Below are 15,819 nucleotides of genomic sequence, written 5' to 3'. Positions count from 1 at the left end.
CTTCTCCAAGGTCACATTCGGACAAAATTGTACCTTTGAATTTGGCTCATGTCGGAGATGAGCTCGGACTTGATTATGCATAAATATTAAAATGGAACAAGTGACAATTGGTATTCCATATTCTAATATTTAAGTAACTTTGAAAAATTAAAATCAATAAAAATTTGAAATACAAATGCTCGGCTCAATGGATTACCTTGTTTGCTCCACTAGTTTGCTTGTATGGGCAAAGCTTGCAAGTCCATGGTCGAGATCCTCCACCACTCAAAGGTCCGTCAGCATTTACTTCTTCCCACCATGACCAATCATTAGACCTTCTTCCTCGACCACCAACCCGACGAGCGGGGCGGGAAGATGAAGCCATTTATGATTTCAGGCTGAAAATTGAAGGCTCAAGAGTTGAGAGAAGGAAAAATTGAAGGCTGATAATTGAAGGCTCGAGAGAAGGGAGAAGGATCAAGAGTCAAGACTCACTCAAGAGTCGAGAGAGAAGGGAAAAGGAGAGAAGGGAGAAGAAGAAGAAAAGAGGAGAACTTGGAATTTGGAGAAGAACTTAGAAGGAAGAAGTGAAGAGAAGGTGGAAGGAAGAAGAGAAGGGAGAAGTAAAGAGAAGGTAGAAGGAAGAAGAGAAGGAAGAGAAAAAAGAGAAAGAAGAGAAAGAAGAAGAAGGAAGAGAAGGAAGAGGTTGGAGGTGGGAGGAGAAAGAAGAGAAAGAAGAAGAAGGAAGAGAAAGAAGGCGGCTGGGAGCAGGACGCAAGCGGGAGCAGGCAAACTGGGTGCAGGCGGGAGCAGGCGAACTAGGTGCAGGCGGGCGCAGGCGGGAGTAGGACGCGGTTGCAGATCGTCTAGGCAGGATAAGCGGGCGGCCGGCCGCAGGTAAGTTGTGCCACGTGGCGTTCCCTGCCCCGTTTCAGACAGGGAATGTTCCATCAATTGGAAATGCAGTCTACGACGGATATGTGCCGGGGACGACGATTCCACGTGCCGGGGGGCCGTTCTGGCCGTTTCCTGTTACTATGGCTGAAAATCAGTTGCACAAAGTAGGGAATTAATGGTTGCAAATAAATGTTTTGTTTGTGAATGGGAGGGTCACATAGATAAGGACTATTCTAATAGACATTAAATTGGAAAATAAAAAAATCAAGGAGATTCCAACTGTGAGAAATCCAAAACATTAGTTGGATTGGTGCTAGGTCTTGTTAGTGGTTAGCCCAATGATGGTGCTATTGAGTTATGTAATGTATGTGGAAAAAATTAGAGGTCAACATGCTTTGATTTTCTTTGATAATGGGGCATGAGCCAACTTCATCTCTATAGATATGGCAACCCGTCTAGACATTAGAGAGGATGAGATGGGACCTATGGGAGAAGTTGGTATGTCATGCAAGGGCCATGCAGAGCATATTATACCACTCACTAGAAAACTTTGTTTGCACATTCAAGGATATGTGGATAGCGAAGAGTTCTTTATTACTCCACTTGAGGGTTGTAATGTTTTGCTTGGTATGCCATGGTGCCATCATATGCATGCAATGATTGGCTCATATGGTAAAGTGATCACTATTTAGCATAAGTGCAAGACCCATACTTTGGATGTTGAGTTGAAAGGGAAATTTGTCCTTGTTGTATCGGTTGATGCCATTTCTAAAGTAATGAAAAATTGCCTTTCAACATACTTGGTTTTTACTAAGGATAAGGTTGATAATGAAAATGTTGGGAACATGTCAAAGTTAAAAAAGGATCACATTTTATTTCTGAAAATTTACATTGATTGCTTTTCTTAGTCACTTTCGAGGCAACTACCATTTAAAAGACCTGAAGATCATGGCATAGATCTTATCCCTAGAAGTAGCCCACCTAATAAGCCACCCTGTAGGGTTAGTGCAACTTGACGAGGAGGTTATGAGTCGGGTGAATGAGCTGTTGGAAAAAGGGTTGATACAACCCTTCTCGTCTTCCTTTTGCTTTTGTGTGCTTTTGGTGCAAAAGGATGGTTCATGGCATATGTGTATTGATTATTGTGCTTTGAGTAAAATCACGACAAATAATCGGTTTAATCCCTTAGATCGATGATGTTATAAATAGATTGTAGGGGGTAACCATATTCAGCCGTATAGATTTGAAAAGTGGGTATGCTTTCATGTGCTTTTGGTGCGCAAAAAGGATGGTTCATGGCATATACGCATTGATTATTGTGCTTTGAGTAAAATCACGATAAATAATCGGTTTCAATTCCTCGGATTGATGATGTTATGAATAGATTGTAGGGGGTAGCCATATTCAGCCGTATAGATTTGAAAAGTGGGTATCATCAGATACGCATTAGATCGGAGGATGTGTCTAAGACAGCTTTTAGGACATCTTTTGGGTTGTATGAGTTTTTCTTGTCATGCCTTTTGAACTTACGAATGCTTTTGCCACTTTTAATTGGATTATGGATTGCATCTTTAGGCCACATAGAGGATTTGTGGGCACCTTCTTTGATGACATGATTCTCTACTCAAAGAATTAGGTAGAGCATAGCAAGCATTTGGACATTGTGTTCAATGAGTTGCATAAGTATAGAGTGGTCTTGAAACCCACTTTTTGGGACACATTATATTGGTTGATGGTATTTGTATGGACCTTGCAAAGGTTAAGGCAATACGTTCATGGTCACTTTTGAGGAATATACATGAGATGCATAGCTTTTTGGATCTGTGCTTCTATTACAGGAAGTATGCATGTCGTTTTGTTGAAATTGTATCTCCATTGTATGTTTTGCGAAAAAAGAATATACCATTTAGATGCATAGCAATGGAAATTTCAAGATTTGACAAGTTAAAAGAAAAGATGACTTTAGATCATGTGCTTATGTTGCTTGATCTAAGAAAGTCATTTGTGGTTTAGTGTAATGCATGTGGAAAGAGCATTGGGACTGTTCTAATGTAGGATGGCTGAGTTGTGGCTTACGAGAGTCGTCTTCTCTATGGTGCAAAGAGGAATCTACAGGTCTATGAGAGAGCTCTTGGCTGTAATTCATACTCTATCTACATGGAAACACTATTTGCCAGGGGTTGATTTTATAGTGCAGATAGATCATTAGACATTGAGGTACTTTTTGATGTACACAAAGTTGTCAGAGAAGTATATGAGATGAGCAAACTTTCTTTCTATGTTTTGTTTTTAGATTACACATTGATGGTAAGAAGAATGTCTTAGATTTCAGTCGTCAGTATGGTTTATCACTTTGAGTTGGATGCCATGAAGGATCAATATATTGTTGATTCAGATTTGGCCAATGTGTATGATCAGCTTTGCAATGGCCAAAGGTATGAGCAATTTGTGCTTAGAGATGATTTTCAAATGATACATGGACAATTGTGTATCACAAAGACGTTGAGGCCTAGAGTGATCACTAAGAGTTATGCTCCTCGTGCAAAGCATAGAGGCATTGATGCCACAATCCAAGCAGTGGAGCATTTCTTTTATTGGCGAGGTTTGAGGTATAATATAGAGTGGTTGTCAGGACATGCATCGTATGTCAGAAAGTGAAGCATAATAGGCTAAAGATGTCGGGTTTATTGTAGCCCTTGCCTATTCTAGATAAGCTTTGGTAGAGCTTCATCTTTAAGCTTCCTAGGATACCTGCAAGGAATGATGGTATATGAACTATTAGTTGTTGTAGACTCAATAAGTCCATTTCATTCCAGTGAGGAAGAAGATAAAGGCTGATCGTATGGCACATTTATTTTTGGAGCATATATTTAAGTATCATGGTATGGTAGAGTTGATTGCTAGTGTTCAAGATCCTTGGATGACCAATTTATTTTGGAAGGGATTGTTTGAGAATATGGGTGCTGCATTGAAATTCTCATAATCCTTCTATCTGTAGATAGATGGTTAGTTTAAAGAGGCAAATTCCTTAGTGTTGGATCTTTTAAGGTGCTATGTATCAAACCATATGTGACATTAATGTGACATTAAAAGTGATATTTAATGTCACATAAAGGTCATAAATATGGAATGTGACATTAAAAGTGACATTTAATGTCACATTAAGGTAAATCTAGGGGAACATGCACGAGAATGACCGTCCGGGCTCTTGGGCGCCCGAACGGGGTTAAGGGGAGCCTAGAGAGTAAGGGAGTCCAGGAATAGTAGGACTTCAGGAAGTTGACGGCTGGCAAAGGAATCCGGGTAGAAGGCTAGCACTTACTAGGCGTGGTTGGGAGGTGAAGGATACTTGTGCTTTCATCGTTTTTGGTGAATCTGTCTCTCCGTCATCTATCATTGGTATCAGAGCCTATGGTTCAGTGTCTCAGATCGTTAATTATTCGTCAAACTGTCAGAAATCCGTCAGGTTGTCAGTCGCCAGTCAGGCCCGTCAGTCTTTTGTAAAGTCGTGTGAGCACCAGGCGACGGGCCGTGAAGAAAAACGGACGGAAGAAGTGGCACGTCACATCGCGTGAGTATTTGGAACCAAGCCCCGTGAAAACGTGACGGGCCGTCGGAACGGGCCGTGAAGGAAAACAAAAGAGAAGCGCAGCGCCACGTTACATTAATGTGACATCTAACGTCACAGGCAGAAACGTTACGGGCAGAAAAATAAAATAAAAAAAACGTGATTCTGTCACGATTACTGCTGACGCGTTAATGCGACTGCTCCTGAGACGGATATGATTGCGACTGCTGTGAGAGGGACAGAAGAATGTCAAATAAGACTGAAGTCAGGAAATTGAATTTCCAGCATGATTACTTCATTGTTCTAATCCGGGAAGATACAATCTGTTTCTTACTCTTCGGATTTCTTTCCAAACCAGCAACCACAGCCTGCCATTAAAAATCAGGGAAGTACTTTATCTTGTATGCAAATTTCTTATTTTTGCTTTCCAATTTCAGTGTATTAATGGCAGAAAAAGGAAAAGAAAGGGTAATGGAAAGTTCTAGTTCCGGGGATCAACCTATGGTAGATCCCCATGAACCAGACATACAAGAAGAACAATGGGAAGAATTTTTTGCCACGCGAGAGCAATTCGATGATCTTACTGCTCGTGTGCAAACTCAGGGGGTTCAAATGGAATTTTTAACCCAAACACTTACTGAAATAAAATCTCAATTAACTTTATTGTTGGAAAGAGATAAAAATAAGATAGAAACCTCGGATGTCCCATCTTCATCGAAAGATTTAGATGTGACTATGCGAGATCCTAAGGAACCCCAAACTTACCATAAATTGAGGGATAATCCAGTTTTAAAGGATATGAAACCACCTCAATTTTACGGGGAGGAAAAAGATAGGAATAAAGACATAATCTTTAATTTCCTCCAAAAATGGGAAGATTTACATAAATTGAAAAATACCCCACCACATCTCCAAGCATTGGAGGCTAGTTTAACTTTGGGGCCCAAAGCATATAAGTGGTGGCAAACTTTAAAGGAGGCGAATAAAATACCTGAAACTTGGGCTCAATTTGAATCCGTCTTTTTAAAAGAATTTCTTCCTGAAAATGAAATGGAAAGAAATTGGGAAGATTGGGATTATGTCAGACAAAAGGGACGACCCCTACTTACATATCTGGAGGAATATCGTGAGATAATCCTCAAACTGGAAGGAATTGATGAATTCCAAAAAACAAGAGGATTCATTAGGGGACTGGATAAAGCCTGTAAAAAGGAAGTAAAATAGAGTTTACCTAAGACGCTTGAAGAGGCAATTCAATTTGCATTAATTTATGAAGATAATACGTGTCCAGGTACACTCACTAGTCTCACCGATACGGATCCCAAGTCTAAGGAATTGGAAACCTCAAAATTTGTGGGTAAATTTAAAAGAAAAATGCCATTTTTCAAGGGTAAAAAACAACCTTTGAAAAGAAACCATATATGAGGCCAAAGTTAAGTCCTGATGACTTTGATAAGGCTAAAAAAGAAAAATTGTGTTTTAATTGCCTATCCTCTAACCATGCTACTTGGAATTGCCCTCAAAAGAAAAAGGGGAAAGACAAAGGAAAGGACAAGGGCAAGGGAAAAGAAAAACAAATCCATGTAGTGCAGACCTTAGAATTAAAGGGCCATGAAAAGTATAAATCTTTAGAGGTCTTGCACATGGATGTACAACATAAGTGTTGTATGTCAACTTCTATGTGGCAGCTTACTTTTGGGCCACATGATTTACTTAGAGTACATGGATTGATAGCTGGAAAACGGGTTAGAGTCATGATTGATGACTCTGCCACACATAATTTTATAAATTATGCACTTGTCAAAAAATTGAAACTTTCCCAACAAAACAGTGAGCATCAATATGTTGTTCGTATGATGCAAGGCCAAGACAATAAAATATGGGATACAATGGTATCCAATTTGGAAATCGAGATTCAAGGATATAAAGATAATCTTGATTTCCAAATAATGAACATGGAAAGAGCTGATATTGCTCGAGGGAGGGAGTGGCTATGGGGATTGGAACCATCCTTAAAACGTAGCTATCACCATAATACACTGGAATTTGAAAGGGATGGTAGGATTTTTGTCATTCAAGGTGAACATGAAGTATCTGATAATCCTTTTTCTACTGAAGTTCAGAAGCTGATAAAGAAGGAAATTTGTGAGGTATATATGCTATGGTCTCTCCTTGTACAAAATACTTTTACTTTCTGTAATATTAAGCAACAATTTTCTTATGTTTGTGAGTTAAATGTTAATAATGAATTGAACAGTTTGTTAGATGATTTTAAAGATGTGTTTCCTTCTGATTTACCAAGAGGCCTTCCACCTAATAGGGGTGAAATAAATCACCCAATTGACATAAATAAGGATACACACCCAATTTCAAAACCACCGTATAGGTTAAGTGAAACACAGCATCAAAAAGTTGAAAAACAAATTAAGGATTACCTGGATAAAGGGTTTATTCAACCCAGTAATTCACCTTGGGCTTCACAAATTTTATTGGTAAAGAAAAAAGATGGTTCTATGCGACTTTGTGTTGAGTATAGAGCACTAAATAAAATAACGGTGAAGAATAAATTTCCTATGCCCAGAATGGAATATCTTTTTGATCAATTGCAAGGGGCAAAATTCTTCACAAAGATAGATTTAAGATCAGGCTATCACCAAATAAGAATTAAGGCACAAGATGTTTCCAAGACGGCATTTCGTACTAGATACGGGCATTATGATTTTTTGGTGATGCCTTTTGGCCTCACTAATGCACCAGCTACCTTTATGAACCTGATGAATAGTGTTTTACGGCCCTATCTAGGACATTTTGTAGTAGTCTTTTTGGATGATATCTTGATCTTTAGTAAATCAAGAGAAGAACATTTGGAACACTTACAATTAGTATTCCAACTGTTAATAACACATTCCCTTTATGCGAAGAAAACTAAATGTGAATTCTTTGCACAAGAGGTCAAATATTTAGGGCATATAATCTCGAAAGAGGGAATCAACATGGATCCAGAAAAAGTAAGGGCAATTATTGAATGGCCACCTCCACGGAACCTGGAAGAGTTGCAGATCTTCCTAGGTTTATCTGGATTTTATCGTAGATTCATTCGAGATTATGCCAAAATAGCTGTTCCAATGACAGACCAACTTAAAGGGAAAGGGAAAAGTTTTAATTGGGGAACAGACCAAAATGAAAGTTTTCAAAAACTTAAGGTAGCTATTGCTACAGCTCCAGTATTATTAATAGTGGATCCCAATAAACCATTTGTGGTTGAAGCTAATGCCAGTGATAAAGCAATAGGCGCGGTCTTATTACAAGAAGGTCAACCAGTTGCTTTTGAAAGCAAGAAATTAGATCGTGCAAAACAGAACTACTCTGTTTATGAGAGGGAGCTGTATGCAATAGTATATGCAATGAAGAAATGGAGGCACTATTTGTATGGTGCCAAACTTTTGATTTTATCGGATCATGAAAGCATTAAGTGGCTTAATGATCAACCAGATTTACATGGGCGTAAAGCCAGATGGGCCGAACTCCTCCAAGAGTTCGACTATGAGATAAGATATAGAAAGGGAAAGTATAATATAGTAGCTGATGCACTCAGCAGAATGCCCATCATTAATGAATTGAGTTTTACTCAGTTCACTTCCAATTTGCTTGAATCTTTAAAAGGGAAATGCCAGGTTGATCCGGCATATTCCAACATATGGGAAGCAATAAAAAATGGGGATCCAAATGAAAGTGCTTCTACTGAGGAAGGAATATCTGAGGATGTTCAACAAGGAAATGGAGCATCAGGGGTTGCTCAAATTGGATTCAAGTGGAAGAATTTTACCATTGATAATGGTTATTTACTCTACACGGGTAGGGTATGCGTCCCGAAAGATATAGAAATAAGGCGCCAGATACTCTTTGAGTGTTATGATATCCCTAGTGCGGGACATCCAGGAGTTAATAAGACTTATAGTCTTATTAAAAGGCAGTTCTATTGGCCTGGAATGAATAAGGACGTCCTTGACTATGTGGTCAAATGTAATAAATGCCAGGTTAATAAAGCTGAAAAATTAAAAATGGGAGGACTTCTCCATCCATTAGAAATTCCTTCGGGAAAATGGGAGAGTATCTCCATGGACTTTATTGTTGCTCTACCTAGAACACAGAGGGGGCACGACTCTGTGTGGGTGATTGTGGATAGGTTAACCAAAATGGCTAGATTTATTCCAACTTCAACTGATGTTAAAACACCAGAATTGGCTAGATTGTTCGTAGAGAACATATACCGATTGTATGGCCTTCCGGCAAATATAGTTTCTGATCGGGATAGAAAATTTGATAGCCATTTTTGGCGTGCGGTATTTAGGAAATTGGATACTAAACTTAGCATGAGTACGGCGGATCATCCGCAAACTGATGGGCAAACTGAAAGGGTTAACCAAATTCTTGAAGATATGCTTAGGGCATATGTAAGCAAAAGGCAAACTAATTGGGAAGAGTATTTACCGATAGCAGAGTTTGCATATAACAGTGCCAAACACTCTTCCACTGGATATAGTCCATTTATGTTGATGTATGGGTTTCAGCCCAGAGCTCCTTTTGCAGTAGGACTGCATAAGGAAAAGGTTCAGGCAGCTAAAGACTTTTTGGAGGATATGAATAATATGTTAAAATTTGCTCAAGAAAATATTAAAAAAGCTCAAAATCGAGCTAGAGCATATGCAGATCCTCACCGAAGAGACATCTCCTTTGAAGAAGGAGAATTGGTCTATCTTAAGGTGCCTGAACAAACTAAAACTATGAAAAAGGGACATTGTCCAAAGCTTTCACCAAGGTATTGTGGTCCTTTCATAATACTTAAAAGGGTGGGAGAATTGGCTTACAAGCTCCAACTACCTGCTGGTAGTAAAATACATCCAGTTTTTCATGTAAGCAAATTAAGGAAGAAGCTGGGTGATTTGGATAATCTAATCTTAAATGATGACATTGAGGAGTTATTCTATGACCAATCTAATCCACATGAACCAGAAAAAATATTAAATATTCGTAATAGGCGAACGAGGAATACTATTTATCAAGAATGTTTGGTTAAGTGGAAAGATTGTTCAGAAGAAAGCTCAACATGGGAGCGAGTAAGTACTTTAAAGAAAAGGTTTCCCGATTTACTGTTAGACTTTCCAAATATCGTTTTCGAGGACGAAACCGATTCTTAAGGGGAAGGAAATGTGACGTTAAAAGTGATATTTAATGTCACATTAAGGTCATAAATATGGAATGTGACATTAAAAGTGACATTTAATGTCACATTAAGGTAAATCTAGGGGAACATGCACGAGAATGACCGTCCGGGCTCTTGGGCGCCCGAACGGGGTTAAGGGGAGCCTAGAGAGTAAGGGAGTCCAGGAATAGTAGGACTTCAGGAAGTTGACGGCTGGCAAAGGAATCCGGGTAGAAGGCCAGTACTTATCTAGGCGTGGTTGGGAGGTGAAGGATACTCGTGCTTTCATCGTTTTTGGTGAATCTGTCTCTCCGTCATCTATCACCATAAGACATTGTAGTAGTAGTACTTGCCTTTCGTAGAGTCTGCATATAACAATATGGTGCATAATTCCATTGGCAAAGCTTCATTTGAGGTTGTTGAGGGTGGCAAGAAGGTACCACCTATCTTGCACACTAAGAATAAATTCTTTGAGGCTGATTGCTATTTGGAAAGCTTGGATGCAGCCTATGCAAAGATATAGTATGCACTTTAGAGATCTCAAGAAAAGCAAAAGAAAGTAGTTGATGGCCATAGATGTACCTTGCAATTTGATGAGGGTGATTGTGTATTGTTGTGTTCTGAAAAGGCAATGCTGAAAAGATGAAAGGAAGAGAGAGATGGTATTCGAAGTTGAGTATGAGATATTATGGCCCTTCAAAGTGTTGGAGAGGATCATGTTGTTGCTTACCGGTTGAAATTACCTCCACATTGATGGATACACAATGCTTTTCATGTTAGTTTGTTGAGGCCTTTTTATGATGATGTATTAGAGGATGTATTTCCTGAAATTCAGCCTCAAGTTGAGGAGCTGGATGAGATATCGGTACTTGAGCAGATTTTGGCACATAAGGAAAGAAAGGTCAGAGGTAAAGTTTCCAGAAGTTATTTGGTGAAGTTTCAGAACTATTCACCAATGGATGGTAAGTGGATGGAAGAGGATGACTTGGTAGACCATCTTTAGTTGTTGTAGCTTTACCTTAATGCTTTTTAGTTAGAGCCAACTTTGGATTGGGCTCATCAAAGCAAGGGTCCAAAACAGTGCCTGATACTCAAGGGGGAGGTAACACTTCCACTCCTCGAGCGATGGATAACTCTTGTATGTAGTGGATCTTGCATGTATTCAAGGCATTGTCTTGAGTGAGATATATGTAGATGAGTATGGTTGTTACTGCACCTTTGCAACTATACATTTACATCAGCTTTTGCATTTAGTTTGAGATTAGTTTGTGAGCAGTTTTTAAATCAGCATATGATCGGTTTATATGCAGTTTTCAATGTTTTTTAGTTGGTTCCATGGACAACAGCCTGCTTAATGAATGCCATTGACTGTTCATTCATAGTTTCTACTCAGTTTATGGCAAAACAACCTTCCTTTTGTAGGTGGGTGGGAATTCCTTGATTACAACTTAGTTACCGCTATAACATTTATTATAAAACTAAGAAATGCAAATTAACTTACAATCTTGGACAATGGACACCCCATTGGCCCCAAAATTGGTCCCCCCTTTTGGTATTTCTTTAACTTAATTGAAGAAGAAGTTCATGTACAATGAGATTCTCCCAATCCCTTTCTGTATTGTAACTCCCTTGCTGTCCAAAACGATCAGCAAGTCTTCAATCTCATTTGCCCCTTGATTTGGGCAGTCAATTGAGCTTCACTTGCTTTGATGGAGATGGAAAATGCTCCAAATTCATTGATTTGCTGGTCCCTCCACTTAAATTTAATTGAAAACAGCTTCAACCCTATTGAATCCAAGTCTTGGAGCTTCCAATTTTGTGGCACGCTTCCCAAGGCTATTGCTAAACCCTAATTTCTGTTGCAGATCAAGGTTTATAATAGAGAAATCTGAAGTTTCTCAGCCTTTGGTGATCTTAATGTTGTAATCCTTGGAGCAAGGCTGTAGAAAGGTTGGGAGATGAGAGAGAATGCCGAGGAGAGAGAAAATTTAGACTTTCTTTGCGAAGAACTGAAGAAAATCAGTCATTTAGTACTGTTGCCTTGTCTCAATAGCCTGTAGATGTTGTCACCTGCTGTTGATTGGTCTTCTCTTGCCCCTGGCTGCCTAAGAAGGTCCTCCAATGGCTGCAAATGAAACCAGTAGCATATCCTCTCTCTCTCTTGTAGATTGAATGCACTAAAATGCCTCTCTCCAACCTCTAAAGACGTTTTTCATTGTTTCATGGGAATTTTTGACAGTGGAAGTCTTTCCAAATGGTTTTTTTAGCATTATCCATAATTAAATATTAATTTTCAGTCTTTAAATACTAAAAATTAATCTAATAATTATTTTGGTATCCGATTTTTTTTAAATTGTCCAATAATTAAATTGGCCAGGCAACTTCCATTCCTGAGTGTTTTTGCGCCATCTTTGACTATGAGATTGGCGTTAGGTACCATTAAACGCCACTTCTCTAGTGTCACCAACTGACATTATGGCCAAATGAATGACCTAGGTCAACAATTGACACTAGATTCCACCAAGTATCCGTGCGGCATAATTTATAGCAACTTTTGCCTTTGACATCCCATGATTTCCTTGGATCGTAGGCTCGTAAATTCACTCTAACCCCAGTTACACCTCACATGTGCAACATTTACTTTAATGATGTGATAAAAAATTAATTCACATGTTAAGTGAGGTATCAAAGATACTGCCCTCATGACAGCTCTTTCCCTTAAAATCCTTGCAATCGTCCTCGTGCACTATTAGATGCATTAAAAGCAAAATAGTGGATTGGAATTTCCACAAGGCATCATAACTAACACAACATTGCGCACTGTTGCTTAACCATTCCATATGCCCAACACATGCTGAAAATTACTAACCAATCATAACATAAGACACAACTCACAAAGAATCTCAAAAACATTGCTAGATTATCATATGACATGTCTATTTCTCATGAGCTCAAGTCATCTGGCAAAATGCATTCAAGGTACTATGCTAACAGTATGTTTGCTATGAGGTCACTACTTAGGATACTAGTCACTGTGAGATGTATGTAGATAAGTATGAGCTTCACTTGGGTACTAGAACTATACTTTTGAATCAGCTTATGATCAATTTGGCATGAATTTTTCCTCAATTTCGAGACAACAATTCTGATTAGTTTCAACTCAAATTTTTATCAACTTGAGAACCATTTATGGTCACTTTTGGAATCAGCTTTTACATTGATTGCTAGTCAATTTTTGCAATGAGTTTGTGATCAGTTTGGAATCATATTTGCAACAGTTTGTGATTAGTTCTTAGATCAGCCAAGTAATCAGTTTATGATCAGATTATGCTCAGTTTTCAATGGCTTACATCCGGTTCCATGGACAATAGCATATGTTATGATGACATTGATGTTTTAGCCATGGTTTATACTTGGTTATACTATGCTATCCGCTACATACGAGCCCTGTCCATAGTTGGAGTAGAGGTGCTACCTCCCCCTTGAGCATCAGGCGATACTCCAAACTCTTGCTCTGTTGACCTTGACGGAGCCTGACCTAAAGTTGGCTCTAATTGAAAGGCATCTAGATAAAGCTGCAACAACTAAGGATGGTCTGCTAAGTCTTCCTCTTCCATCCATTTGTCATCCATTGGTGAATAATTCTCAAATTTCACAAAGTATCTCCTAGAAACTTTATCTTTGACCTTTCTTTCCTTATGTACCAAAATCTAATCCAGCTCCTCAAGCTGAAGCTGAATTTCAGCAGATATATCCTCTGGCACATCACCACGAAAAGGCCTCAACAAGCTGACATGAAAGGCATTGTGTATCCACCAATGTGGAGGTAATTTCAGCCGATATACCACATTGCTGATCTTCTTCAATACCTGGAAGGGCCCATAGTATCTCATACTCAACTTCGGATACAATCTTTCTCTTTCTTTCATCCTTTTCAGTCTTACCTTTTCAAAACATAGTAATACATTGCAAATTGCAAAGCACGTTTGTGGCAATCAATTGCCCTCTTTTGCTTTTCTTGCGATATCTTCGTATAGGCTACATCCACGTTTTTCACATAACGATCAGTCTCAAAGATCTTATCCTTAGTTTGCAAAAAGTGAAGATGTTCTGGCATCAGAGTGGCTGCCACAGTTTTTAATCAAGTGAGCATCTAACACATATTTAAATTCACAGAAAGGGTGGAAATCATGATGTGGTAGCGATCTTGAGAAGTGAGATGACCCAGAGATACTGATGGTCAGGCAGTAAGAGCTGGAAGAAAAGACAAGAATGGCAGAGTTGAGAGGTCAAGAGAACTGTAAAGATGAAGTGCTTAGGCATGCTATAATGGTGACAGAATCTGGTATCAGGTGTCTGATGCTGGAAAAACAGCTGATGCCACGATGTGGTACCAGGTAGCAATAAGGACGTGGACAGACCTAGAGAGGATGAAGAAGGGAATGGACAAGGCTTAAAACATTCTGCAGAAAATGGTAAGGAAGGCGATGGCGGTGACAAGTGCATGAACAGGCTGCACAAGAAGAGGTGAGAATGTGCTTAATATGATCAAGAATCTTTATTACAGGGCTAATGTGCATGCAGGCATGACACCATTCAGCATATGCGAAAGAAAGTTCTTTGTTCCTAGTGTTAAATGCGAAGCTGTATTATTTTTGCAGGCTTGGTTGATGTCGCATTGAATAGACCTGAATCAAAAAATGCTATCGGAGTTGCAATGTTGGATCAATTCTGTCAGGTTTTTGAATCGATACATCATGATCCTTCAGCGCGCGTTATGATACTTCGCAGTGCTGTGCCTGGGGTGTTCTGTGCAGGTGCTGATCTCAAGGTAAACTTAAGAATAACGTCAGAAAATTGATGCCGTACATGGTTTTTCTTCAGCTGCCTACAAAGCAGTAGCTTATGTCACTTTATGATGTTTATTTTTTGTGCTGTTAAAACTCTGTTCAATATACTTGGGTTGAAGTGCTTTTTCTCTTGTGAAGTTCATGCGTGCATTGTGTCCTTTATGCAGGAAAGAAGAAAAATGGCAGTACATGAAGTTCAAAAGTATTCACACACTATACGCTCCACTTTTTCTTTCCTGAAGGTGGGCTGCTTTTTTATCACATTCAATTTTCCCCCCTGTAGGTCGTCTGATAATGTTAATTTTACAAGTAATTGTCCATATGAAATCGCATACACATCACTGATTAACAAGAGAGGAAAAATGAAAATTGGCATGTTTTAAACGGAACTAGAGGCAATAATAGTGAGATAATATGAGCCACATGGCCTTGAAGCAGGCACTTCGTGTACCTACTATCGCTGTAATTGAGGGAGCAGCACTAGGTGGTGGCTTGGAGTTAGCATTGGCATGTGATTTGCGTGTCTGTGGTGCGTATGAGTATAAACCTAAAGGAAAGAGTTACCATGGATATGCGTATAAACTTAAAGAAAAAATTATTCTGTGTCATTGCATCCAGTAATGATAACACAATGGGCCACTTTTCTGGTTCTCAAAAGTTGAACTACCTGAAAGCACAAGCTATTTTGATCTTTGATGTTTAGTTGTTCAATGATTTGCATGTTACAGATAGTTCTTAATAGAGTTATAATGAATGCAATGTTGGCAGTGGTCAACAATGATTTCCAAAGACTCTGAAGTCAGATATTTTAGAACAGAAGGTTAATATTTTGGCTTATTGTTACCATTTGAGATGCACTTTATTGACAGAGCAGTTCAAGTTTTTGCCAGCAAAAACTTGAGAGAAAATGCCATCAACAAAAGACACTTGTCAAATGCATGCCCTTGAACTATTTAAACAAAACCAAACATCAGCATGCTAACCACCAATGATATGTTGTGGAAATGCAATAGCTAAGGGAAACTATAGGATGACCCTAGAGTGCCCACCATGTGAAGCATGGATTCCTTGCATGGTGGATCCAATGTGCAACATGAAGATTAGGATATGTAGCTGCTGGGTAGGTGTAATGAAACCAACTCAGCATAGGCATGTGTGGAATTTGAGTGGCCATTTGAGCAATGGAAGGGGCCACATAGGAAAGTGCAGAGAATCCCTGCGTTTGAGCTCCCTAGGGTGGTGCAGTGTGTGTGAATGGGATTCCAGCGCAGCAGCACCTTGAGTCAGAGTGATTCCCATGTGTGGAGATGCATGAGATGCAG

The 15,819-nt window shown here is 39.2% G+C and overlaps 1 protein-coding gene across 1 annotated transcript in view; it reads left to right on the top strand.

Annotated features, from left to right (window-relative positions):
* LOC148011051 (putative enoyl-CoA hydratase 2, mitochondrial) overlaps positions 1-15,819 on the top strand; it is a 124,315-nt gene that overhangs the window by 42,338 nt on the left and 66,158 nt on the right. Inside the window, exons 2-4 of the mRNA XM_087671392.1 lie at positions 14,309-14,478; positions 14,665-14,739; positions 14,936-15,026. Coding sequence (XP_087527518.1) covers positions 14,309-14,478; positions 14,665-14,739; positions 14,936-15,026 — 336 coding nt within the window. The remainder of the gene's footprint in view (positions 1-14,308; positions 14,479-14,664; positions 14,740-14,935; positions 15,027-15,819) is intronic.

This window comes from Lygodium microphyllum, chromosome 29 (genome assembly GCF_053477565.2).
Source record: "Lygodium microphyllum isolate KBCC chromosome 29, Lygodium_microphyllum_v1.1.10, whole genome shotgun sequence".
NCBI lineage: Eukaryota > Viridiplantae > Streptophyta > Polypodiopsida > Schizaeales > Lygodiaceae > Lygodium > Lygodium microphyllum.
The sequence above is the reverse complement of the archived record's forward strand: the minus strand, read 5'-3'. Positions and strand labels throughout refer to the sequence as shown.